At 45.2% G+C, this 24,773-nt stretch overlaps 1 protein-coding gene across 2 annotated transcripts; it reads left to right on the top strand.

Moving 5' to 3' along the window:
• On the top strand, positions 1-24,474 carry SHMT2 (serine hydroxymethyltransferase 2). Of its 2 annotated transcripts, none has more exons than XM_020778676.3 (12): positions 1-3,016; positions 5,571-5,762; positions 8,254-8,333; positions 10,313-10,513; positions 11,309-11,390; positions 13,708-13,830; positions 14,640-14,779; positions 17,617-17,782; positions 19,543-19,642; positions 21,513-21,668; positions 23,272-23,379; positions 24,044-24,474. In XM_020778676.3, the coding sequence occupies exons 1-12, from the start codon at positions 2,798-2,800 to the stop codon at positions 24,169-24,171; spliced, it is 1,695 nt and encodes a 564-aa protein (XP_020634335.3). In that variant the 5' UTR covers positions 1-2,797; the 3' UTR covers positions 24,172-24,474. The 2 variants fall into 2 exon arrangements, with proteins under 2 accessions (XP_020634335.3, XP_072847312.1); XM_072991211.2 differs by lacking the exon at positions 1-3,016 and adding an exon at positions 3,349-3,370.
• The last annotated feature ends 299 nt before the right edge of the window (positions 24,475-24,773 follow it).

Below are 24,773 nucleotides of genomic sequence, written 5' to 3'. Positions count from 1 at the left end.
TCACATTAGCAGGAGAATACAGGACAGGAATAACCTGTTTCAGTCATTGCAATCGGCTGGCAGGAGATTCAGGACAGACAGACAGGACATGCCTCTTTATGCAACATACACTTCGTCTATGGAATTCCCTTCCAAAATATGTATTGATGGACTCCCACTTAGATACAAGGTCAAAGTTGACTCGTGGCCTGATTGGAGAAGTTCATCTCACCCACTCAGATCACATGCCAACTACATGGTTTGCTGCTAAGGCAAAAGACAAAATCGTGAATCTTGTGGCACTCTGAAGACTACCTTAGTGTGCCACAAGACTCTCTAGACGTTTCGATCCACTATACTGAACACTACACTATGAAAGGCGTGTCCTGGTTTCTTCCAAGAGTGCAGGCCAGCACCTTTTGTCTACAAAAGTAAGGTTAAGAGAGATAGAGACTCCTGGTCCATTTCTATGCTTTCCTGCTCCAGTGGATCGAAATGTCTAAAGTGTAAACATCTTTAAAATCTACAGAAATAAACCACTTGAAAGCCTACATAGTTAAGAATCCACTTTTAGGAGGCGGCAAAGGGAGGTTCTCTAATGTGGTCTGTCTTGCGCGGCATCTTCACACACTGCGAAGAGACAAGTCAAGGTATAATTGCAGGGCTTGCCAGCTTGCATGGTGTTTCATAATGACTCAGGTGTGTTGACTCGGCATATCCAGCAAAATTGGTGTGGTATAGTGGTGGCCATGTGTCGGAGTAGTCAGCTCTGCTAAGAACTCCCTGATTATCCTTAAGCAGTGGTGGCCCATGGTTTGAGCATCCTTCCATCAGAGAGGAAGAAACTGCTCCTGCTACCAGCTCTCATCTTTAGTATCCCTGGACAGGGACAACCAATCTTTGACAGAAACAGCAAAAATAGACAAATTTTCCTCCCTCCCTCCCTTCCCTTTGGCCAGCAAGATCCTGGGTGGAGGTGGGAGGTCAGATATATGAATGCTCTCCATTGGGTCTCTGCCACAGGGGACTAGCCATCTAGGTGTAAAATACCCTCAAACCCTACTAGGTAAAAAGAGAAAAAAGTTTTTTTCCCCAGGAAAGAAGGAATATCAAAACACCAAAATGCCCTAGTTGCACTCTGAAGTGCTGCAGTACATGGGCAGTAGGTATGGCCCATGTTAGTGGGAGCAAAGGTAGAGATATTGCAGGTAAAACCCTTTCTATGCTTAGAGAAGACAGAATTATCTGTGGCCCATCAGATGTTGTCACACTATATTCCCCATAATTTCTAGCCATTGGGGCTGATGCATCTTGGAGTCCCACCCTCTCTGCAAAGCTTTTCATCTGGGGTTTAGGAGAGCATTCTGCTTATTACTAATATAAATGCTAATTATTTGATCCGACATGATCATACTGCAAGTTTAGATTGAATATCAAAGGACTGAGAATATTGTAAGACAACAGTTCCGAATGTTGGGTAGGCCAGGTGTTCTTGGACTGTGGTGGTGGTGAAGGCTTCTGGGAATTGTAGTCCAGGAACACCTGGGTTACCCAAGGTTGCGAATCACTGCTGTAAGAGACGAAGAGGCAACATTCTAGGCAATCAGGTCTTTCTCACCAATTAGGAAATGTTTTCTGTTGGTTTAGGACAGAAATCCTAGCCAGTACAGCTAGTGGCAAGGGCTACTAGAAGTTTTAATACAAGAACGTCTGGGGACCCAGGGTTGGGAGCCACTGGTTTAGGCCATGGCAGGCAAAGTGCAACCACCCAAGAATTGTTGGACTGCATCTCCCATTAGCCCTCTAGGTATACAGCTGAGGAATGCTGGGAGTTGAACTCTGAGAACATCTGGTAGGACATGAAGGTTGACATCCACTATGCCGAGACAAATCTATAGACCAAAAGGCTAAGTTGGCCATCTGAGACATAGTCCTCTCAGTACGGCCTGCAAAAGACCCCTGGCTGCCCTTTTTCAACGTCCCACCTGCTCCTTAGGGAGAAGGAGCAAATGGGAGGGAAAGGATGACGTTCTGAGACCCCTGAGACCAGGACATGGCTTTATTTCCCACCCCTAACGTGGAGAAGGTAAAGGCGGAGCAAAATGGACTCCGCTGGCACTTTGAGAGCCTGGCTTCATGTCCTCCTTCTCAAGCAATAGCCACCACTTTGGCCAGAAAGCCTGCAATGTTGGTGCAACCCTCACTGGCCAACAATATTCCCGTTGGGATGTGTTTTGTTTGTTGATATACTGTAGTGTGAATCTTCACACAGTTACTGTACTTCCTTACACCATGGAATCTGCTAGCATATGAGGTAGTGGCCACCAACTCTCAGTGGCTTTTAATCACAATGGATGTATATTCTGGTCAATGCCCGAGACACCTGACCCCAACACCAGGCATAGGAGCCTGGCGAAGAAAATAAATAAATAAATAGGAATCTTATTGAATCTTTTCTTTTATTCATATCACAGCGTTGCATAATTTAAAATGAAAAACAAGTTAAAATGTTAGGATCATTAGATTAATTTTAACGAGCTGTGGGCTGCTTCAATAGCACTATCCCGGCCATTTGCTGCTACTTTTGTACACGTGGTGGAATGAATTGCACACACGTGAACACCGACCGACCACAGAGCTCGCCTTGAATTTAACGCTGCGGAAGCACACTTTTCCTTACGCACCCGCACTTTCTCTTTTATGTGTTTGAAACAAAAGTCGCTACAAAAGGGCGAGCAACTTCCTTCATTCGGCTGCCTGCTAACAAGCCACAGCGAGAAAGGAGACCTTTTGAAGGCCGGAACAAACTACATCTCCCATGGTGCCTTTTGCACCCGGTAGTAGCTGTCAGTGGCGGAGGAGGAAGCACGTGTTTCCCTTTTTTTTTGCGGCTCCCCCGCCCGCCCTCCTGATTTCCAGGAGGACTTGGGACTCCCTCGAACGTGAGCAACAGCTAGCAGAAACCCTTGGCACTTTTTTTTTGTTTTGCACCGTGTCGGCTGCTATGCTGCCTTTTCCTTTCCGACACGTTGCCAAGGTAAGACGAGGAGATGATGATGGTGGTGGTGGTGGTGGGGAGCCTGCTGCTGATCCCTCGTGCCCCTGGAGAAGAGGGGTGGGAAAGGAGAGTAGCGCCTTCTGGGCGCCTAAGTTGGGCCAGGGGTGACAGGTTGGGATCAGGGGGGTGTCTTGAGTTACACCAGCACTACTTATAGGTCTGTGGCTTTTGGCCTTTGGAGAGACTCGGGCGGGTGGGGGGAGCGGGCATGAGTTCACGTGCAAAGGGGCAGGGATCAGACCTGAAGCCTTCATTCTGCCCCATTTCTCCCACATTTGAGTGGGTCGGTAGTGAAGCTTGTGGTAGCTGCTCTTCAAAGGCAGTTCAGTTCTCGTGAGTCTCCTTTCCCTCACTCCCCACTGCCATTATCCATTGCAACAAAGTTGAGGTCCTGAGTGAGAATCTAGCCCTGTTGATAGGATTTCCAGCCCTCCTTTCTTCTCTTCTCATTATTCTTTTTCCCCCCTATTTCCTTCCCTCCTAGTAGTGTTTAATCGCTCAAGTTTTAGAAACCCAAGCTTCTTGGGTAAAGAGTTTATGTGCCCGCCTGAGGGCTTTAGCGGGGGATGTGATAGCGGAACAGATCTCTTTTTTTGCCATTCTGCCGCTCAATTATTATTTAATTCTGGCTAATGGCTCTTGGAAGCGGCGCAGAGCGCGGCAAAAGAGTTATCTCGACGTTCACGACTGAGACGCTATTATCAGCCGAAAACCCTCTCCAGGCAGTCCCGCTTGGCTGATTTTTATGAGCTAATTTTTGTAGCATCTTTTCCCCTCTCACTGTCCTATCTGACACTGCAGCTTTGAGGGAAGAGAGGAAAAGAAATTTCCCACCCCTCTAAAGAGGCCATCAGTTGGGTAAGGGGAAGGAGGCAGGCAGAAAAAAGAACTTTGGCAGCTGCTTTATCACTTTACCAAAGTCTGCTTGGCAGAATTTCTGCTCTCTGGCATTGGGTCTGTGGAGACCTGCTCTTTGAATCTTGTCAATAAGAGGATCTGCCCCCTGAAAACAGCTTTCTGATTTGCAGATTGTTCGGATTAGGCAACACAACTACAATTCTGGAGGTGGTGTGTGTCTGAGGGAGAGAAAAAGAAAACGGCTAAGCTGCTTAAATCTCTTTCCGACAAATCCACCCAAGTAGCTAAAAAATCCCAAATATGTGATTTTTAAAATTAAAAAGTTGCAGTTTACAAAGCATTTTTAAAGAGCAGCGTTTTCTCTTTATTGGTTTTCCACCTATGCCAAACTTCATACATTCTTGAGTTTTCCCTCCTTGCTGATGCAACTCTGATGAGCCAGTTACATCATCTGCAGCAAAGATGAGGTTGTTTTTTTTTTAAATCCCTTTTAATAGGAAAAGAAGTTGAAAGGAAGCCAGGTCCTTTTAAATGCTGTTGGTTGTCATTAGTGGTAACCCATTAGCTTCCTTTGGAAAGGTGTTTTGGAGCTGGGAGGAGGGAAAAATAAAGAAAGAATGAAGTTTATGATTTTTTGTAAAACTCCCCCCCCCCCCCCCGCTGGATTTGCCAAGTCAGCATTCAGCTGCAGAAGCTGATGCCTTGGCTGTTCTGTCGGCTTGCCCATCTGCAACACAAAGCGGCCTCTGTGTCAGCAGGCTTTGAAATGGGCTGTGCTCCTTAACCCCTCCAGTTTTGTCTTCTGAGTGTGTTCAACTGCTAAAGTGGCAAGACAGAATATTCCTTTTCCTGGTCCTTATTTGTGTGATGCCATAATGCCAAGCTGGACAATGTAGGAGAATTGCATCTCCCATCATCAGCATTGGCCAGCCCAGCCATTAGGGAGGATTGATGGGAGTTGATCCAACAATATCCCAAAGGCCTTCTGCACCCCACCTGTGAGGATAGCAAATGTTATTTTGTAAATCCATTGGAGCAGCTTAGGAAGATAATGTTGAATTTAACCTATATCTGCGGTCTCTTAGTTTTTTTTTTTTAAAGTTAATTGCACTGATATTTAATTTGATTTCCCTACCCTCACCCTAACCCCCAACGATTGAAGCTATGAGTTTCTTCAACAATAGCTAGCGATTACAAAATACAGAATGTAAATTCTTGAGCCCGCCTCTGGCTGTTGTGATAATCAACTCATTCTAACAGGAATATAGCTGTTAAAGAAAGCTTCATCCAGGCAGTTTCAAGAGACAGTGTGGCACATAGTGAAGGGCCTTTTAGAACTGAGCTGCAGAGATTTTGGGTTGAAACTGCTACTCCAGCAGTGAAGCTTGCTTTAATGATTCCAGATAGTCTTTCTGCACAACAGCTCTCAGCGGGTCCCCAGATCTGGTTGGACTACATCTCCTATCATCCCTGACCATTGGTCATGTTGGCCGAAAATGATGGGAGATGTCCTTCAAGACATGTGGAAGGTGCTGGGTTGGGAAAGGAGGGTGTAGAAGGCTCTGATTGCAACCTAAAATGAGACCTCTTCTTGGCAGACTGATGTGCACTCCCCGTGTTCATTATAACATGTGGGGAAAGAGCCACTTGGTTTTTCTTGTTCTCCATTATCCAGCCTCTACGAAGATGTTGCCAGTCTGCAGAGAGCTTGCGGGCCCAGCACAGCAAAGCAGCTGCGGTGTCTGCCAAGGAGACCCCGGGCTGGACCGGGCAAGAGAGCTTGTCGGAGAGCGACCCTGAGATGTGGGAGTTGGTGCAGCAAGAGAAAGATCGACAGTGCCGGGGGCTGGAACTCATCGCCTCAGAGGTGGGTGGCAGAAAGATGGTGTCTTCTTTACTTAGCCCTGGAATGCTGCCTATTTTGCCTATTGGCAAAAAAATTGTTGTAAGAGTTACTGAGACAAGATTGGTGTTTTTTGTGTTACAGTGGTGCCTCGCTTAACGAGCGCACCGTAGAACGACGAATCCGCATAGCGAGGGGTTTGTTTTGATCGCAACTGCGATCGCAAAGCGATGGGCGAAACTCGCATAGCGAAGGTCGGTAAGCGCCCCGCGGATCAGCTGTTCAGAGACTCCAAAATGGCCGCCAGAAGCCCCGAAATGGCCGCGTGCAGCGTTTTCACGCCCTCGGTAAGCGAGGGGAAGGCACAAAAATGGCTGCCGGCCATAGGAAAACATCGCTGAACGGCCCATTTGGAACGCAATGGGTTTTCTTGATCCGTTCAGCGATGTTTTCACATAGCGAGGGTTAATCCGGAGCGGATTAACCTCGCTATGCGAGGCACCACTGTACTTGCAAAACTGGTCAGGGGGTTGGACTAGAAGACCCCCAAGGCCCCTTCCAACCCTACGACGATTCTGTGATATGACAGAAGGAGATCTATGGTGGTGGGTGTTATCTTCTCCAAGGTTGGAGTGAACAGTCTTGTGGCATTTTAACACTGACATGGCTTGTTTTGCACAAGCGTTCCTGGACGGCAGCCCACGGAAGTGCATGGGTCACTTTGTGGCCAAAAGTCCTACTGAGTTTTTATGCTGGCATAATGTAAGTGGCATGGATTTTGTTGCTGAACTGCAGCAAGCTAAGGAGGTAATGTAGGCCTTTGCTCTTGAGTACCAGGTCACTCACCTCAAAACAGAACACTAACTTTTTAGCTTACAGCAATTCACCAACAAGATTTGTGCCAATTGCATTACACTTCTGGACTTAACTATTAGGGTTTTGGTCAGTTTTAGGAGAGAAGACTTGTTCAAACCTCAGAGTCATTTGAAGTATGTTCATTTGAAAAAGAAGGGGACTGACTGCTAGATTTTTATTCCTGTCTTAAATTTTATTGCTGTTTCATGTTGTAGGTGTTTTTATTCGATTGACCTTATAAAATCAGTCATTTTGAGAGCATTAGTGTTGAAGGTGTATGTAAATCTAAGAAGTAAAAGCATGCACAGTTTAAATGCAAAGTACTAGACCTGGGACAGAAAACGTGTTTCAGATAGTTAACTGACAAAGATTGATTTAAAAAAAAAGTTGGAAAAGTTTTCAAGATTCCTAACTGTCCTGGAAGAAGAAATAACAGAGTTCAATTGGTTTAGAATGTTTGACTTTGCTTGAGATTTGCAGTTGCAAACCCAAAAGGCTCACAGAAGTTAGAAACTATGCTTGATCTGGACCTGTGAATACTGACTACATAGGTAGGATAGTGTGTATGTGACGTAAGGATCGCTGAAATGATAAAATAGTGTGGTGTTTTTTCTCTTCCCTCCTCCCGGATCCTTTCCCCTCATACTTCTTTACAATAAGTAGTCTTTGGGATGGGGAGGGGAGATGTGGAAGTCATGTGGACTTCTGCTTTCTTTTCTGATTGTATGATTGTATGATTTTTTTAATTCAAAGTTTTTAAAAGTAATATTATTACAGGTTATCAACATATGTATGGATCAGGACTATAGTTCATGAGGAGTGAAGGATTTGACTCTTTCCCCAACATTTTCCTGTCGACACCTTCCCCCAAATCACTGGCATGCAGCCAAAGGGTTTTACAAATTGGATTGTTGTGCTCTGTTGCTTTTAAATATGTTTTTAGTGTTGATTTTATTTACCATTTTTAATACGATACTTGTTTAATTCTTTACATATTCTTTAAATATTTACAGTGGTGCCCCGCTTGACGGCGATAATCCGTTCTGTTAAAATTGCTGTTAAGCGATATCGTCGTCAAGCAAATGTAAAAAACCAATTTGAATGCATTAAAAACTGGTTAATGCATTCCAGTGGGTGAAATACCTCATCGTAAAGCGAAGATCCTCCATAGGGGAAGCCAGTTTCAATCACTGTCTTCCGGAAATAGGTCCGGAAAACAGCAGGAGGCCATTTTAAAAACCTGATGATCAGCTGTTTTTGATCGTCGTGAAGCAAAAAATTGGTTCCCGAAGCAGTGACCAATTTAACGTAAAGCGAAAAAAAACCATTGAATTGTTGTTTGCTATAGCGATCGCAAAAAACTAATCGTAAAGCGATTTCGTCATCTAACGGGGTCATCGTGAAGCGGGGCACCACTGTACATATAGTATTTTTAGCTGTTAAATATTGTCCTTTTAATGATGGTAGTTGCCTGGGGTCCTTTTAAGGAGAAATGTGGTGTAAAATATTTTAAATAAAGAATAATGGCAGTAAGGATGGTCTGGATTTCAGTAGAAAGATTTTTTTTTTTTGGTTAGGCAGTGTAAGACAGGTGGATGTCAGATGTGATTCTATATTTACAGTCTGTCTGTTGTTTCTGTCTCTTTAACCCCCACCCCAGAATTTCTGCAGCCGAGCTGCACTGGAGGCCCTCGGATCCTGCCTCAACAACAAGTATTCAGAAGGCTACCCTGGGAAGAGGTAATGCCATTTTATAAGGGGAAGCTCTGGGTGAAAGAATTCAGTAGTAGATCAGAGTGGAGGGTCTCGGGAGCAGATGTTGGACCCGTTTGCTGACCCATGGATAAGCTGATGCCAACTTGTTAACATGTTTGTTGACAAATGTTGCTTCTTTCCTCCAGTGAGTGTAAACCAAATGAGCTCCTTGTTTTCTCCTGACAACAATGTGGCGTAGTATGTCAGGGAAGCAGGTGGAATCCAGTCCGGGTTTCAATAAGAACGTTACAGGAGCTGCTGTCCGGGGGAAGGGAGGAACTATTCAGCCCACCTCTAGAGCCTCAGCACCTCGGACAGCTCCTTCAAATTGCAGGCTAAAAACCAGAACGAATTCACTGCTCCACTGGAAAAGACCCTGATGTTGGGAAAGTGTGAGAGCAAGAGGAGAAGGGGATGACAGAGGATGAGATGGATGGACAATGTCATCGAAGTGACCAGCATGAATTTGACCCAACTCCGGGAGGCAGTGGAAGACAGGAGGGCGTGGCGTGCTCTGGTCCATGGGATTTCAAAGAGTCAGACACGACTTAATGATTAAACAACAATGTCAGGTGGAGTGAGAGACCCCCAAGGTCATGTAGTTCATGGTTCCATGGGGGGCTTCCATCTGGATCTCCAAAGTCCTGGTCCATCACCCTAACCACTACACCACACCGCCTCTCAAGTCACACTGTCTTATAGTTGTCAATGGGGTGGAACTGGAGATGAGGAGAGCTGAAGTACGTTAGGCCTGCCTTCAGGTTTTTTTTCTGCACTGTGGCTAAGTGTATTTTGGTGTGGGCCTCCTCGTAGTTAACAAAAATGGCCGACGGGAAGAAGGGCCATGAAAGCACGGGGGGAGGGTGTGGAGAGGAAAAGGAATAACAAGAGAGTAAGAGAAGCAGGAGGGGAAAGTGTCATTAAGGGAAGCAGTAGCGACATGGCATCTGCCATTCCATCTCAGGGCCTTGTCTTGTTTAAAGGCCCACCAATATGGAGATGGGAACAGTTACTCATCTACTTTGACTGGATTGGGAAATGATTAAATCAGGTCCTCAACCACTGTGGTAGCTGACGGATGAAGGAAGGTTGTAGTCCATAATATCCAGTGGGATGTAGGCTGAGGAAGTCTGATTTAGGTATAAATGCTCATGTAGTATTCAGTGTTTACATATTTCAGCAGTGCACTGTGGAGAACCGATGGAGAAGTGGATTTTTTTAATGGAGAGTGGCTGAAATGCTGGACTTCACTGAGGAAAGCTAGATTCAAATTCCTTCTTGCTCATGGATCTCACTGGCCACTCACAATCTCTCAATATATCCTACCTCAGTGGTCCCCAACCTTGGGCCTCCAGATGTTCTTGGACTTCGACTCCCAGAAATCCTGGCCAGCAGAGGTGGTGGTGAAGGCTTCTGGGAGTTGTTGTCCAAGAACATCTGGAGGCCCAAGGTTGGGAACCTCTGTCCTACCTCACAGGGCTTCTGGGAGGATAAAATAGGCAGGGACAAACATGTGGGTTACCCTGGTGTTTGCTTGTCATGTATGTAGAAAAGCCCTCCCTTAGTACATGCCTCAGAGGAGGTTTGGATAAGGCCCATCTCGGGCCTAGTGCGGTGGGCGTAAGCTCTTCCTTCAGTGATTGGCCACACATGCCAGCTGTGTAAGCAAACCATATTAGGATTAGATTTTAGGACTGGAGGGAGGCAGCATATGGGGCATCTGCCATTAGGGAAAAGAATATCGTAATGAAGAGGCACATTCTCTTGGAGTGTTTATGAACGCACAAGGGCTGGCAGGAGGCTTTGTTAGGGATGATTGCCTGGATAACGTCCTTTATACCTGTGCTGGCATGGAGGAAATAGGTAGGGATTTCTTTTGTTCTTCCTTGTTTCAGAGATTTTGGCTAAGAAAACGGATGGATGCTTGTTTTTAATGCTTCTTACCTATTTGCATTCCAACACAGATATTATGGCGGTGCTGAGGTGGTGGACCGCATTGAGCTGTTGTGCGAACGTCGTGCTCTTGAAGCTTTTGACCTGGATCCTGAGCGCTGGGGGGTGAATGTCCAGCCCTACTCTGGTTCCCCTGCCAATTTTGCAGCCTACACAGCTTTGCTGCAGCCCCATGAGCGTCTCATGGGCCTGGACTTGCCGGATGGGGGCCAGTACGTACCAACGGGGAGTGGACCTTGTGCCAAGGAATTGGGGTGGGGTGGGCTATTTCTGTCTGTTGAGGCAGCTGAAAGCCACCTTTCCTAAGTTGACACCCTTATAGATGATAACACCAGCCAGGCTCCAACATGCAGAGTCACTGGCTGTGCTGGCTGAGGATGATAGGAAATGTAGTCCAACACATCTGGAAAAGTATCTGGCTGGGGAAGGGCTGAAGTAAAGTGAGAAAATGACTGAGGGGGCTATTATGATTGGGATAATTGACACAAAAGAGGGAAAGGTAAAGCGCAAGAATAATGGGAGGTTGAGAAATGACAGGTCTAGCAAAGATGTTAATGAGGGTAATGTCACTAATAGTCCTGGGATATGGAAATTAAAGAGGTAGGAAGTAGGGGCCTACATAAAGTCTTTGGGATGGAATTCATTTCTCTCTGTGTGTTTTGCAAAGAGGGGATGAATTTCCTGATAGGATAAGGAATCCCTTTAAAAAACCTGTCCATCCTCATTAGATAGTTTTGTAAGAAACCTGTACCAACTACTTTAGCCTTAGCCTACAGAAACTCTTCTCCTCAGGGGAAATGCTATAGAGGCATGGCTTTTAACTTGTAGGACACACCATGCCTTGCGTACTTGCCAAAACTAATCCTGTCACAGAGTTCCTCTCCTTCAAACCTCCAAGCAGCCATTCTGCTTGAGGGATGCAACCTGTGGGTTTTTGACTGGCATAGTTTTTCTATGCCTGGAGCTTGCATTTTGGCCTGATAATTTGCCTTCTGTTTCCCTGGCAGTCTGACACACGGATACATGTCTGACGTCAAGCGTATCTCGGCCACGTCCATCTTCTTTGAATCTATGCCCTACAAACTAAATGTGAGTGAACATAAATAGCATGTCTTCAGATGTGTGTGTATTCCTGTTTGCTGTTGGTTCTTCTTGTAAAAGCGGAAGGAAGAACCATCTTGGGTTGACAGGTGGCCTGAAGAGACAATATCTGTATAGTTAAAATGCAAGGGATGCTAAGAGTTGGTTTGCATGAGGTATTTTCCTTGCATCTGCACTGTTATGTGTGAAGTCGTGAAGCTGTCTTACACATAGGTATGATAGGAAGCCAGTGCTCATGAGCTGGATTCTGAAATAGGATCATAGCTTAATGGAGAAGCACATGTTTTGTGTGCAAAAAAGTCCCAGGGTGAAGCACATGTTTTGTGTGCAAAAAAGTCCCAGGCGCCATGTAGCAAGGGGTGGGAAAGACCTGGGCTGCAGACCCTGGAAAGCTAGAAAGTGCCAGCCAGAAGTGAGGACTGGGCTGGATAGATAAGGATATCTGACCTTGAATAAAAACTACTTCATATGATACGATGGACAATATCTTTCACGTTGTAGCTGAAATCCAGTGGTAAGTTGCGACGAAAGTACGCCCATTGAACAATGGGATTTTTGGCGAGTCAGCTCCTCTGTAAATTCTATTGATCCAGTGAGTCTACTCTAGTTGTGACTTACTGTTGGATTTCAGCGATTGTATTAAAAAACAACACCTAAACTATTGTAAGTGAACAAAAATAGGTTGTCAGCTTAGAGACTAACAGATCTATTTCAACATGAGCCCACTTCATTACTCATGTGGTGTAAAATACCTTCTCCACAAATACGTGTGAAATATTTTACTCCATATATTTTAAGGAAGCAGGCTGTAATCCACAAAAATCCCATGCCACAATAAATCTGGTGGGCCCCATGCCCTTCCCCATAACTGTCACAAGCAAAATCAAATACACTTCTGTGCCATCAATTTGGAACCAATTTATAGCGATTCTAATAGAGCTTTCAAGGTACGCAAGTGTGATATTTAAGGAGTGTTTTTGCTAGTTCCATGTTCCCAATAAGTTTCCTTGGCCAAGTGGGGATTCAAACTCAGGTTTCCTGAGTCCTGCAGTTCATCTCTCTGTTGTCTACATCACTCTGACTAAAATAAAATATGCACAGTAGTCAACAGTGTGGATTATATAATGCCAAAGTGGAACGTGTTGAACTCATGCAGTTTATTCAGGTTACGGATTTTGAATTCAGAGTCACAGGATTCCTACAGGTACTACTCCCTCCGTTTGAATGCCAGTATCTTTGACCTCTTGATTCTTGGGTGCTTTTTGCCCAGTGATAATACCCCGTACAAGATTATGGAGAAAGTAGAGATTTTCATTGTGAAAATTACAAGGTGGATCCTGAGCATTGTTGTATGGAGGACCCTCCCGCCCTCTTTCTCTTCTTTTCTTCCAAAGGTGCCCATCCTTGGTCACCTCATTCCTTGCTTGCCACTGCCAGGCTCCTTAAAGGTATCTGAGACCAATAATACCCACTGTTGCCATTATCTATTCAGAGAGGAAAGACAGAATATTAGCAGGACTTACTGTTTGTCATGCTGCATTTCCATTCTCGACAGCCAATTAAATTGTTTGTGTAGAAGACATATGATGGTGGAACTTATTCCTTGTAATTAAACCTATCATGTGAGTTCCAGTCAGATTTGTTTTTGAGTCATAAAACGCATGAATCCCATGAGCCTGAATGTTCTTGTAGCCAGACAAAGCTGTTTTGTAGCTGGAGGCAGAAGAGAAATGCTTTTTTTGCTGCCTGAAGCCAAGGAATGATACCGTCTTCCTTGTAGGCCCAGAACAGGAGTGGGCTGGCAGTCGAGGTGTGAACTATTGGAATTCGGGTCCTTGGGAATGGAATAGGGTTCTTCTCTGAGCCTGAGGGAACCAGAACAGTTCAGGGTTTTGAAGGACAGGCTGTAAAGTACACTGTGTACCCCATTCCAATGGCAAAGGAGTGTAAGAAAAGACAGCCGAAGGCCTTTCTCCTGCTACCTATAGACTTTGCCTCACTCTGCTGAACTGCACGTCAGGTCTTTGGGCGATGTATAGCCTGGTTCAGCAAGAAGCACGTTGAGAGATCTTTGGGCCAGACGTCGGTGAGTGGTAAGGTTGCCGATGCAGAGATGTGGGGTAGATTTGATGCGAAGGCTGCCAGTTGCTGACCACTATGCTAAGGAAGCTGCCTCTTTTATGCACTGGTGTGAATGAGTAAATGTGCCAACTAGCATTTGCCCGTGGAAGAAGAAGATGCGGTATTAATTCCCGCACGTTGATCTGCTGTTCCTCTCCTGTCCACCCTCCCCTCCCCCCTGCAGCCAGCAACCGGACTGATAGATTACGACCAGCTGGAGGTCACTGCCCGACTCTTCCGCCCACGTATCATCATTGCTGGCACCAGTGCTTATGCCCGCCTTATCGACTATGCCCGTATAAAGAAGGTACTCCTTGGGAGCAGCAGGAAGAAAGGCACCAGCTGAATTGGAGGAGATAGAAGCAGAAATGGGGGCAATGCCTTTGCACTCTGTTATAAAGCTCAGTGGAAACAGGGGTGTCTGGGCTGAAATGCAGCCTGGTTCTTTAAATATATAGTACTTTTGGATGTGTAGGGAACTGGTCCCGTTGATCTTCTGGGCTGCTCTAGGGAGGACACTGAGCCTCTCACATCAAGACACGGGGCCAAGATTAATAAGCAAGGCTAGGAGTGGCTAAAATGCACCCTTAGGAAACATTGACCTGCAAGCTCCCCTCTGTTCTTCACCACTGGCTAGACTGTCTAGGGTGGATGAGAGGGCTGTATCCTGCCCATTCCTGAGCAAGGCAGGTTGAGGAGAGGTAGTGTTTGGGGAGTTAAGTTTAAAAAGCAGATTGTTACAGTTATGGTTCCAAGGGCCCCCAAAGTAGTTAGTGTTATAGTTAATTCTTTTAAAAAGTAACAGTTAGCTTTCTCATTGTTTTTTTCCCCAGCAAAAGTATCCAAACAAAATGGGTGCTTTTCCATCCATTTTAGAAGCAAACATCGGACAGCCACAGGCCAGTGGCTTCTGAAATAAACAGTGAGACTACATGCATACTTAACTATACAAGTAACAGTAAACCAGCAAAAGGAGTGAAGTGATTTGTTGTGGTAGTACAGTCGTAATGTTACTTATTTAGATCTTTACTTTTGAAAAAAGAGTCAATTGCAAGTAATGTGTTGTTCATTATAAGTTACTTTTGAGCTCTGAGTTGGTTTGCCTTACTCTGCCAGGTGTGTGAAGAAGTGAAGGCCTACATGCTGGCTGACATGGCCCACATCAGTGGCCTCGTGGCGGCCAAAGTCATCCCGTCTCCCTTTGACTATGCTGACCTAGTGACCAGTACGACTCACAAGACCCTCCGTGGGGCCAGGTATGTGTAAGAGGTGTAGGGAAGCATCACTGCTCTGTCCCGGAAGCTGGGAACTTGCGCCCCTCCAAATGGGTTGGACTCCAGCTCCCATCAGCACCAACCAGTGGGTCATGGATGATGGGAGTTATAATCTAGCCACATTGGTGGCGAGGGACACAGGTTTCTCACCATTGCTACACATGCCCCAGAAAGGATGGTGGTTCAGTCAAGCTGATATGTGAGAGGCAAAAGATCACAGGTTGAGTCCCTGGCATTTCCTGGTACATTTAGAAAAGGCTTTTTCCTGGAGAACACCATCAGCTTCTCTTGAAACAGATAGTAATTTGTACTCCTTTAGAAGACGCTGGCCTTTAGTTCCAACCACCCCTAATGAGACTAAACCCATTTGTGAAGGGTGGCAAAAGTTGCAATCAATGATCCACCTATAGCTCCATTCATTGTATGTTACTTGCTTCATGATAAACCATGTTCAGAGATTTTATTTATCTGTTTATTTAGATAAGTTATTTATATGTTGTTGTTTTCCCCACGGGGAGAAAGGTAGTTCACAATTGGTTAAAACTATACAGCGATTACCATGGAAAAGCACCATAAAAGCAATACTCTTAAAACAATTAAAACATGCAGCAGTGTTAATACCACTGTTATAAACAATTTTAAAAACAATTTTAAAATCTCTGTTATGAACTCAACCTTCCTAAAAAACCCCATTTGTGGCTCTAAATCATGCCTGAAAAGGAAAGTCTTTGCCAGACAGCAGAAAAATATGAGGGAGAAGGAAAACCTGGCATCTTGAGGTAGTTCATTCAAAAGCCTGGGAACAGTCACCGAGAAGGCCCTCTTCCACCTCTTACCTCAATGAGCGGTGAAGGTGGTGGGATTGGGAGAAGGGCCTTCGCAGAAGATCTTAAAAATCAAGGATGAGATGGTCTTTCTTGGAATTTGGTGGAAATGAAAGAGAGAGTTGGGCATCATCCCCATATGGATAACCCCAAACCCAAGAATTCTGGACAACCTTTCCTTTCTTCTTCGATGAGGGACAGAAATGAGCCCTGGGGGTGATTTCCCAAGCCAATCGCCAGAGTGTCAAAGAGGCTTTTTCTCAACACTGCCTTCTGAGTCAGGCCCTCCAAGAAGGATTGAGAATAGAACAGATGGGGGTATTTGTATAAAAATACGAATATCCCTCACAGGTGGAAATAACGAGGGTTATTCCACCACTGCCACCGGCCTCATGGAGGCTTCCTAGTGTGCTATTCTCAATGGATTAGCCACTCTCCGACCTAGCAGAGAGGCTTGTCATCCCGTTTCCTGCCAGGACTGGGTAATTGATTGTGGACGACGGCACGATAGTAAGGTCCAACAAGCTCGTGTCAGCGGTGAAATTGTGAGTAGACCTGTCCGGGGATGTTTGTATTTGTATACGGATACCCCCATCTCTAATTGGGAACCACTGTAAACAGTACCTCCAGGACTCGTTTCAGAAAGGCGACTCCTGACCAGTTCCTGGCATAGGTCATCCACCAACATGACCAAAGCCATCTCTGTTCCATAACCATGCCAGAACCCAAATTGAAGTGACTTTAGATAAGCTGCTTCATCCAGTAACCCCTGGAGCTGCTCACAGAACCATCAGGGACATCTTCAGATATTTCACTAGCAGTGGCTGAAATCCTGTTGCTTTGTGGCACATGCAGAAGGCAAAAGGTATCATATCTACTTGCATCTAACTGGTGATGAACAAGTCACTGCTATGATTCTCAGGGGCACCTGTGCCCGCTGGCTTGGCACATGCTAAAAAAATCCCATCAGGGACTCAACTGCCAGCTAGAAGTGAGCAAATGTTACACTGTTTGCCTTCTGTGGGCTCCAGAAAGCAACAGGATTTTCAGCCAATGACATAGGAATAAAATAAAAATTTAAAACCAGGGTAGCAGCAAAAGTATTGCATGTTATCCAAACCTATATGTCGTTGTTCCCACCCCATCCCACCTGCAGCTTTTGAACAAGATTCTACCCTGAGGATGCTGAGGCATCTTCAGCCCCATTCCCAGTCCTAGTAATGGTAATCAGTTAGTTCTGTGCAGTGTTATGCCAAGGATAAACAGAGGGCACAGTGCCCCTGAGTAGCAAGAGGGCAGTGATCCTGACAGTTGGAAGAGATGGCGTGATGCCAATTTGCTGGAGGGTAGGATTTCCTATAAGAAAAATATTAGAAATCTGTTTGCATCAAGAAAGTTAGATTTGCCATCCTTTATAACTCATGCAAATTGAGCAAGTCTCCACAATCTTTTTATCTTGCATAATTCTGGCATTTTTGCATAAATTCTTCTGGGTTTGCTATTCATGGCATGTACTAGAACACAGAATATCTTCATGCCCTTATTAGAAACCCTATCCAACCACCTTTAAGGTTCCTGAGATTGCATTGCCTGAGATTGCAAGCAGGGAACAGGTGCCCTACAGCAGCTCCCATTATCCTTCCCCACTCCATGGGCTGGTCAAGGCTGATGGGAGTTGCAGTTCAGCAACATTGGGAAGGTTGCCCAAATGCATTCAAGTACATCAACATGGTTATAGGAGGCAAACTATCAAAAAGAGAGCTGAATTTGACACGTCTTACCACGCTGTCTCCCTTTGCTTCTCCGAAATAAATTGCAGCATCCATACAGCCGTGCTAATGGGCCTTTTCTAAGAAAAGCAACTGTGTCTTAGTGAGCCAGGATCAAAAAGGACCCATTTATCCTTTGGAACCCAGGGTCTGAGTAGTCCTGCTAATAGGCAGCTGAACCTGACAGGGTCTGCCTTTTGACGCTTCCATCGCTTGTTATGCGCAGGTCTGGGCTGATCTTCTACCGCAAAGGTGTTCGTTCCACGGATAAGAAAACCGGCAAGGAGATTCCCTACAACCTGGAAGAGAAGATCAACTTTGCTGTTTTCCCTTCTCTGCAGGGAGGGCCCCATAACCATGCCATTGCTGCTGTCGCTGTGGCTCTGAAACAGGTAGGAAAGGAGGATGGGTGGCTCTGTCCCCTTTTCTGTGGGAACAGCTATCTCTGTGTGGTGGACTTTAACCATTTACGTACAGGATCATTTCATAGGTGTTCAAAATGAAGTACGGCTCCGCCTTGGAGGACCTCAGACTCCCAGTAGCCCTTTGCAAAAGGAAGCTGCCAATTCCTTAGTTTAAAAAGATTGCTCAGAGCAGAGGGCTTCTGCGCCTTCTATGGATGGCTGTCTCATTATGAAGTGCAACTTGTCCTCCAGCTTTGGCCCTTTAGCGCTATCAGTCTGACACAAACAGGAATGTCTTCTTTCTGTTAAAAAAAGAAAAAAGTGTGCCGTTCTTTCTGGAAATGGTTCATAGTTCACTTCGTGTTTTCTTGGCCCCCAAATTTCCTGATGTGCTGCTGAAATCACAGGTTGTACAAGGGACAAACTGTGGCTAGGGCCAGTGTGCCGAAGTCAAAGTAAGCACGTTTTTGCATGCTTCTACAGAAGAGAACTGGAGAATTAAGAGAAATCCTTTCTTGCTTGGAGTTTTGTTGGCTTCTTTGCCCCCCAAAGGACTGGACCAGGTTCTGCATTGCCTTTTGCCCTTGATATCGGCCCTATTTTCTTGGTCCAGTTTCTGCCCTTCTTCCACCAGCACAACCTGTTTTGACAGTTGTAGACCCAGCGTGAGGGTGCCTGCTGGCTGACCAGTGAAATATTGTCATGTGACCACCTGTTAATTTAGCCACCGTTGAAGGTGGTGAACCATTTTTATTGCTAATATATCCCACTTTCCTAATAGGGATGACTACTCTATGAAATCCTATTATCTGCAAGTGAGGGAAAGCTTTTAAAACAATCAGCGTTGTGGCAGCATTGTGGCTTCTTTATTCTTGTTGGAGGGAGAGGGCAACTACTGTACACTTAGGTAGAGGCTTCCCATTGCTTCTGCCATCCTCTGTTCTACTTTTGCCACCTTACTATAGTTGCAGTGAAACACTGGTGGATTCAGGAGCAGGCAAACTGAAATGTGGCTCCATTTGCTCCCACACATGCAACTTGGCATCTGCTGCAAGCCAATTCAGTGGAACTGGCTGTGGAGCTGAAGGTCCTCCATGTTTGATCTCCCTTGGTATCTTTGCCGTGCTTCTGGGAGACTCTATGCTCTGTTCTTCAAGATCAGTATCTCTCACCCATCCCCCCTCCAGAGGTTTTATTAGATTTCAGCACTGAGACAGCCAATTGTGGGGTTGCAGATGATGAAATCCAAAGGTTGAGAAATGGTTAAAAAAAAACTAGTAGGAGGAAGGATTTCTATGACATGTCATTTCCCCCTCTGCAACCTATGTTTGAGCGTAAGGGTGGGTTTGAACACGTTTGTGAATAATCTGGTGAGAAAGGCCAGATGAGTCATAAACCTATTTGAACTTATTTATGGGTTCAAATGTAGGTTGCAGAGAAAATGTGAAACGTCACAGAAATCCTCTCCATAATCGGCATAATACCACCTGTTAGCAATTATCATTTAATAATACCTTGTCAATTTTACTGATCGGTTGATTGCTTTTTGTGTATTTTCTGTTGTTGTTGTTGTTGTGTGATCAACCTTAGGGATACCCTGGTGAAATTCACTATATAGGAGTCGGAGTGCGAGAAAAAACTGTGGACCCCCTGATACCTCTTGGTCTATATACGCTGGTGTATATTACTTAAAGAAAACGGTGCTGGTTTGGGTTTAGATTCTTGTCCCTTTCTCCATTTTTTTTTAGGCCAGCTCACCCATGTTTCGAGAGTACTGCCAGCAGGTACTGAAGAATGCCAAAGCCATGGCAGAAGCATTGTTGCAGCAGGGATATACTCTGGTTTCAGGTATCAGGAGCACGGTCTGTTTCTTCTGAGCTTAAAGCACATGATCAGAAGAACGGTCGGAGGCAGCGTTGCTGGGCTGTACCATCTCGGATGCAGGCGGAAGGTGGCCCGCTTCAGGGCCCTATTGAAAGCCCCCAGGATGTAAATGGAAATTAATATGTAATAAATAATAAATACAGTGGTGTGCCATCCAGTCAACCTCTGGCTCCACAGCCAACCTAACTCTTTGAGCTACCCAGTCAGCTAATTAATATGTAGAGGAGGAGAAATCCAGGCTAGCGTCTCTACAGCGTGCTGGTTTTATTATATGTGTGTGGAATTTTTAATATGGGTTGTATTTCAAACCACTAGTTCCCCCGCGTGTAGTCTGAAACGGTTTAGCCCAACACACGTTCCCCTGTTCAGTTGTTCCGATCATGTGTTTAAGCTCTGCATGTCATCACTTTGTTTTAGGAAGCGGGAAAGTGGACGTTGGTGAGCAAGGAAGTGCCCATAAGTTTTGCACAGGGGGAATGTGACAGTAAGCAGAAGCATGCTTTTAGGGCTGGTTGAAACGAGAAGGGCTGTGAAAGAGTTCAAAATGTTTTGACCAGGATTCTCTTGGGGAAAATGGTGTATGTGAAGGCAAAGGTGCAAACTCCTCCCCTGATGGGTTGATGATTTACACACCAGTTTCTGCAACCAGTTCACAGGAAGAACAGTTTGGTCAAGCAAGGAAACTGCTTGTGTGATTGCCCATCTGTTTTCGGCAACATCAAGATTCTGGCCAGAAATGTCTGTGTATTGGTTGAGACTAGAGATGGAGGTATTCATATATGAATATGAATATCCCTGTGCAGCTGGAGTTAATAAGGGTCCACCCCCTGGAGCTGGACCATCCATTCACATGTCCGGCGGCAGCAGCAGCCCCTCTTCCTTCCAATCACCCTGGAGTGCCACTCAGCTAGCCACTCAGCAGCCTTGCAGGGAGACGACTCCTCCCTCCCTCTGCCAGGAGTGGCTAGATGACCGCGAAGAGAGTGGTGCTCGGGAGCAATTGGAAGGATGAGCGGCGGCGGCAGACGTGTGGGTGGACAGTCCAACCCCAGGGGCCGGACCCTTGTTAACTCCATATACAAATACCCCCCATCTCTAGTTGAGACTAATCAAGAACCATAGGGTGGTTTCAAGCAAGATGATACCACTATCTTATAGATGTGATGAAGTTTGTTTAAGATGTTCGGGGCCCAATGCTGTCTTTGCTAAGTACTCAGCATGCAGCAGCGTAGCTTGTTTTTCTACAAATAATTACAGACGTTGTGGGGAGGGGGATGTTGTTGGGAAAGCATCATGTAAGGTGAGGAAACCTATCAAAAATGGATAATTACCATAATTTAGTTAAGAGAAAAAACACAGTATACAACTGCATGCTGTTTAGGAAGTCCAACGCAGGCAACATTTGGCCCTCTGTGTCAATTCCCTCCATTTCTTATCATTGTCCATGCTGGGTGTGGAGATCCAAAGCTTCCGATAGGCTGAAGGTCCACCACCCCTCATAGTAAGCAAACATCCAGCTTAGCTCTTTCTTAACAAATAATGTGGAAATGCTGACCGAAAGCAACATGTAGTTCTACGTTTAGAATTCTTTGTCTCAGGATTTTGAAACATGAAGTCATTAAGAGGAGTAGATCTGATACGATTATATTGAAGGAATCTATTGTTTTCAGCAACACCTAGATGGACTACAAAGACATGTTGTTGGTCCCAGCAGAAGAACACTAGTTGCTCTGTAAATAATGTTATTGTTGTCATGGTTGGGGATGAACCCCAAAGCCATAGCAATCAGTTGAGAATGCCACAGGGAATAAACACATCTCTCTTTTTGGGCAAGGTGGCACTGATAACCATCTGGTGCTGGTGGACCTGAGGCCAAAAGGCATTGATGGAGCACGGGCTGAGCGGGTGCTGGAGCTGGTGTCCATTACGGCTAACAAGAACACCTGCCCTGGTGATAAGAGTGCCCTCACACCTGGTGGCCTGAGGCTTGGTAAGATGAACTCCTTGAAATATGCTGTGCAGCTGTTTCTCACACTTAAGAGTGTGTGGTGTAATTTCTGCTAGGATAGCTCCGGTTTTGTACCATAGAAACTGCTTTTCAAATCAGTTATTTTGCCCAGGCTGGGGTGGTGTAAGAAACAGTGGGAAGGGCATAGAAATTTGGGATCAGGCAGACTTAAAGCAAAAAAGCAAAGCGGGCTGATTATATGCTGTTCTATAGTGCTGTGCAGTTTGCAACTTAATTGTGGAGGCTACACATTGCCCCACCCCCCACCCCCAGTGAGCTGGGTATTCAATTTATTGACCTTGGAAGGATGGAAATATGAGTAATCCTTGAGCCAGCTACCTGAGCCTGGCATTGAACTCTGGTTGTGAGTCTTCACTGTAGTTTAACCGCTGCGCCAAGAGACGATGCACGTTCTGTAAGCATGCCCTGTCATCACTCAACTTCATAGTTAACGGTTGTGTGCCATCAAGTCAATTCTCACTTATGGTGACCCTTTTCAGGGTTTTCTAGGTAGAGAGTATTCGGAAGTGGCTTCCTTCTTCTAGGGGCACCTTGGGACGATGCAGCTTGACCCAGGCCACATAGGCTGGTTCTTCTGGGATGCTCTGTAGGGAATTCAACTTCTAACCTTTGGCTCTGCAGCCAGAGACCTAACTCACCGAGCTATGCAGCCATCCATCCAGGGAACTCAGCTATCCAGGGAAGGGTGGGAAGAGTATGGAAATGTGGGACTAGGTAGGCTATGCATATTCTGTAAACATAGCCTTGTCATCACTCAAGTTCATAGAGGATTCATAATTCAGCACCCTAAGAATCTTAATGGTTTTTTTTAATGAGCAAGTTTCTAGCCCTTAAAAATCTATGATTATGCCACTGGACACAACAATCTGCATCTTTTCTTTCCCTTTTTTGGCATCTTCTGTGCTCAGGATTTGGCAGACTGAATTTTCTGCAGGTTCCTCTGAAGGACTTACTATGGATGTATAGGCAGGCCTTCCCTTCCAGTTAATTCCTGTCCTCTTTCCTTTTTTTCCTCTCTTTATTTGATTTATTTTGTATTTTTTCCATTGCAAAATCATTTAATTAATTGTTATAAATTTTTCTTGAACTTGTTATGTTTTATGTTGTAAGCCGCATAGAGTGGTCGAAATGACTAGATAGGCAGGTTATAAATACAATTTAATAATAATAATAATAATAATAATAATAATAATAATAATAATAATAATAATAATAATAATAATAATAATAATAATAATAATAATAATAATAATAATAATAGGCATAGGAACGGAGATGCATGCACCAATCAGAACTTGCTTGCTGGACTGCTTTGCCAGTTGGTCCAGCAAAGCATGGTAGTTAGATGTCTGTGTAGACAGTCTGTCAGCAAGAGTAAAGACGGAGTGGAAGGAGCACTGAGGGTTGCTGTAAGAGTCTCTTCTGTGGTGGTGTTGGGTGCATGTGTGTGAGAGAGACCCTTCTCTCTTGGTTATAACATTGTCAGGTCTGTCCACTCGTTTTACCTTCATTTTGGATTGGTAAGCTCTGTTCTTAATCCAGTTCCCCTCCACTCCCCCTGCAGGGGCACCTGCGCTAACTTCCCGACAATTCCGGGAAGCTGATTTCCGGAAAGTAGTCGAGTTCATTGATGAAGGGATCCAGATTGGATTAGATGTCAAAAAGAAAACCTGTAAGTAATTGGCATGTTGTGGGAAGCTAATATATTGCGATTACAGGACCCTTATTCCCAGTTTCATGCAGTGCACTGATTATGTTCTATATAGCCATCAAGGGGTAGCGAGGATTCAGCTAGCTACAAATTAGTCTCCTTAGATTATCCAGGGGATTTGTTTGATAAACTCTTTGCATGCATTGCTGTATTCCAGTTGATGGAATTGTTTGCTCCAGTGTAGACCCCTGAGGTAATAAAGCATCTTTTCTAGATGGGGCTGCCGTCTCTTTTCTTAGCCCTGCTCTGGGCTTTTAAACACAGAGAAATATAGCCATTGAAGGTTTTTCCATCATGTATTCCCCAGAAAGCAAAAGTAAGTTAAAATGGCAAGATTGGGGCTCTAATTTTTTTTTTAGAGCTTGGCACAATTCTTGGGAAAAGGCAATACAGAGGCATGAGCAAAGATGTCCCAGTGCTGAGAAACCCCCTGGTCCTCTTGATGGAAAGGAAATTGGGGAGGGAGGTGTCCAGGGAATGGGAACTGAGGCCTCATTCTGGTGGAGTGCATTCTTGAGGTAGTTCACCCTGTTTTCTCTGCCTGAATGTTCTCATGGGCCTGTAATGCTCCAATATGTTTACATTTCTTCTCTCCTCTTTTTTCCTCCTGCCCTCCCTCCAAAAGCCAAGTTACAAGATTTCAAATCCTTCTTGCTGGCTGACCCAGAGACGAAACAGAGGCTCTCCGACCTCCGGCAGCGTGTCGAAACTTTTGCCCGTGCCTTTCCCATGCCTGGCTTTGACGAACGTTGAGACGGTGCCCAAGCAGAGACTGCCGAATAGCTGCCCTCCAACAGGTGGGCCTTGCAAGAGGCCACGTGCAAGAAGGTGCCTCCAGCCCTGCCTGCAAGAGCCAGCTAGGGAGGCCCTTTCCCCGAGAAGGGTACCTTCCTCAGTCACTTTTCCATCCTTTCAACAGCTGATTTTTTTAGTGACTCAGAACAACTTGACCTCCTTTTATTTGATAGAACTAACCTCTGACCCACGGTACATGTGCTACCTTTTGCCTTCTCATTATGCAAGATGGATGGTTAAGAATTAAACGTCTTCACCTCATTTTCTTGACTGAATGAAAGCGCAGAACACTTTAATATTCTCTCATGTAGCTCTGTGTCCTTTATGTTCCTGTTATATACATGGGTACCTCCGCAAACATCTTGCGTGCATTTATTAGTTCAGTCACTGATACATGCACGTGAAAGTACTCATCTTAATCACATAGAGAGTTGGAAGAATGATCTTTTATACAAAGATAAGGAGAAAATTTCTGGCTTAGATGCCAAAGATCGATCTAGTTCAGCATCTTGATTCTCCTAGGCAAGTGCTCATGAGAAGTCCACTGATTGGACATCTGC

The sequence above is a fragment of the Pogona vitticeps genome, chromosome 2, assembly GCF_051106095.1.
Source record: "Pogona vitticeps strain Pit_001003342236 chromosome 2, PviZW2.1, whole genome shotgun sequence".
Lineage (NCBI taxonomy): Eukaryota > Metazoa > Chordata > Lepidosauria > Squamata > Agamidae > Pogona > Pogona vitticeps.
This window is presented reverse-complemented; position numbering and strand designations above follow the sequence as displayed.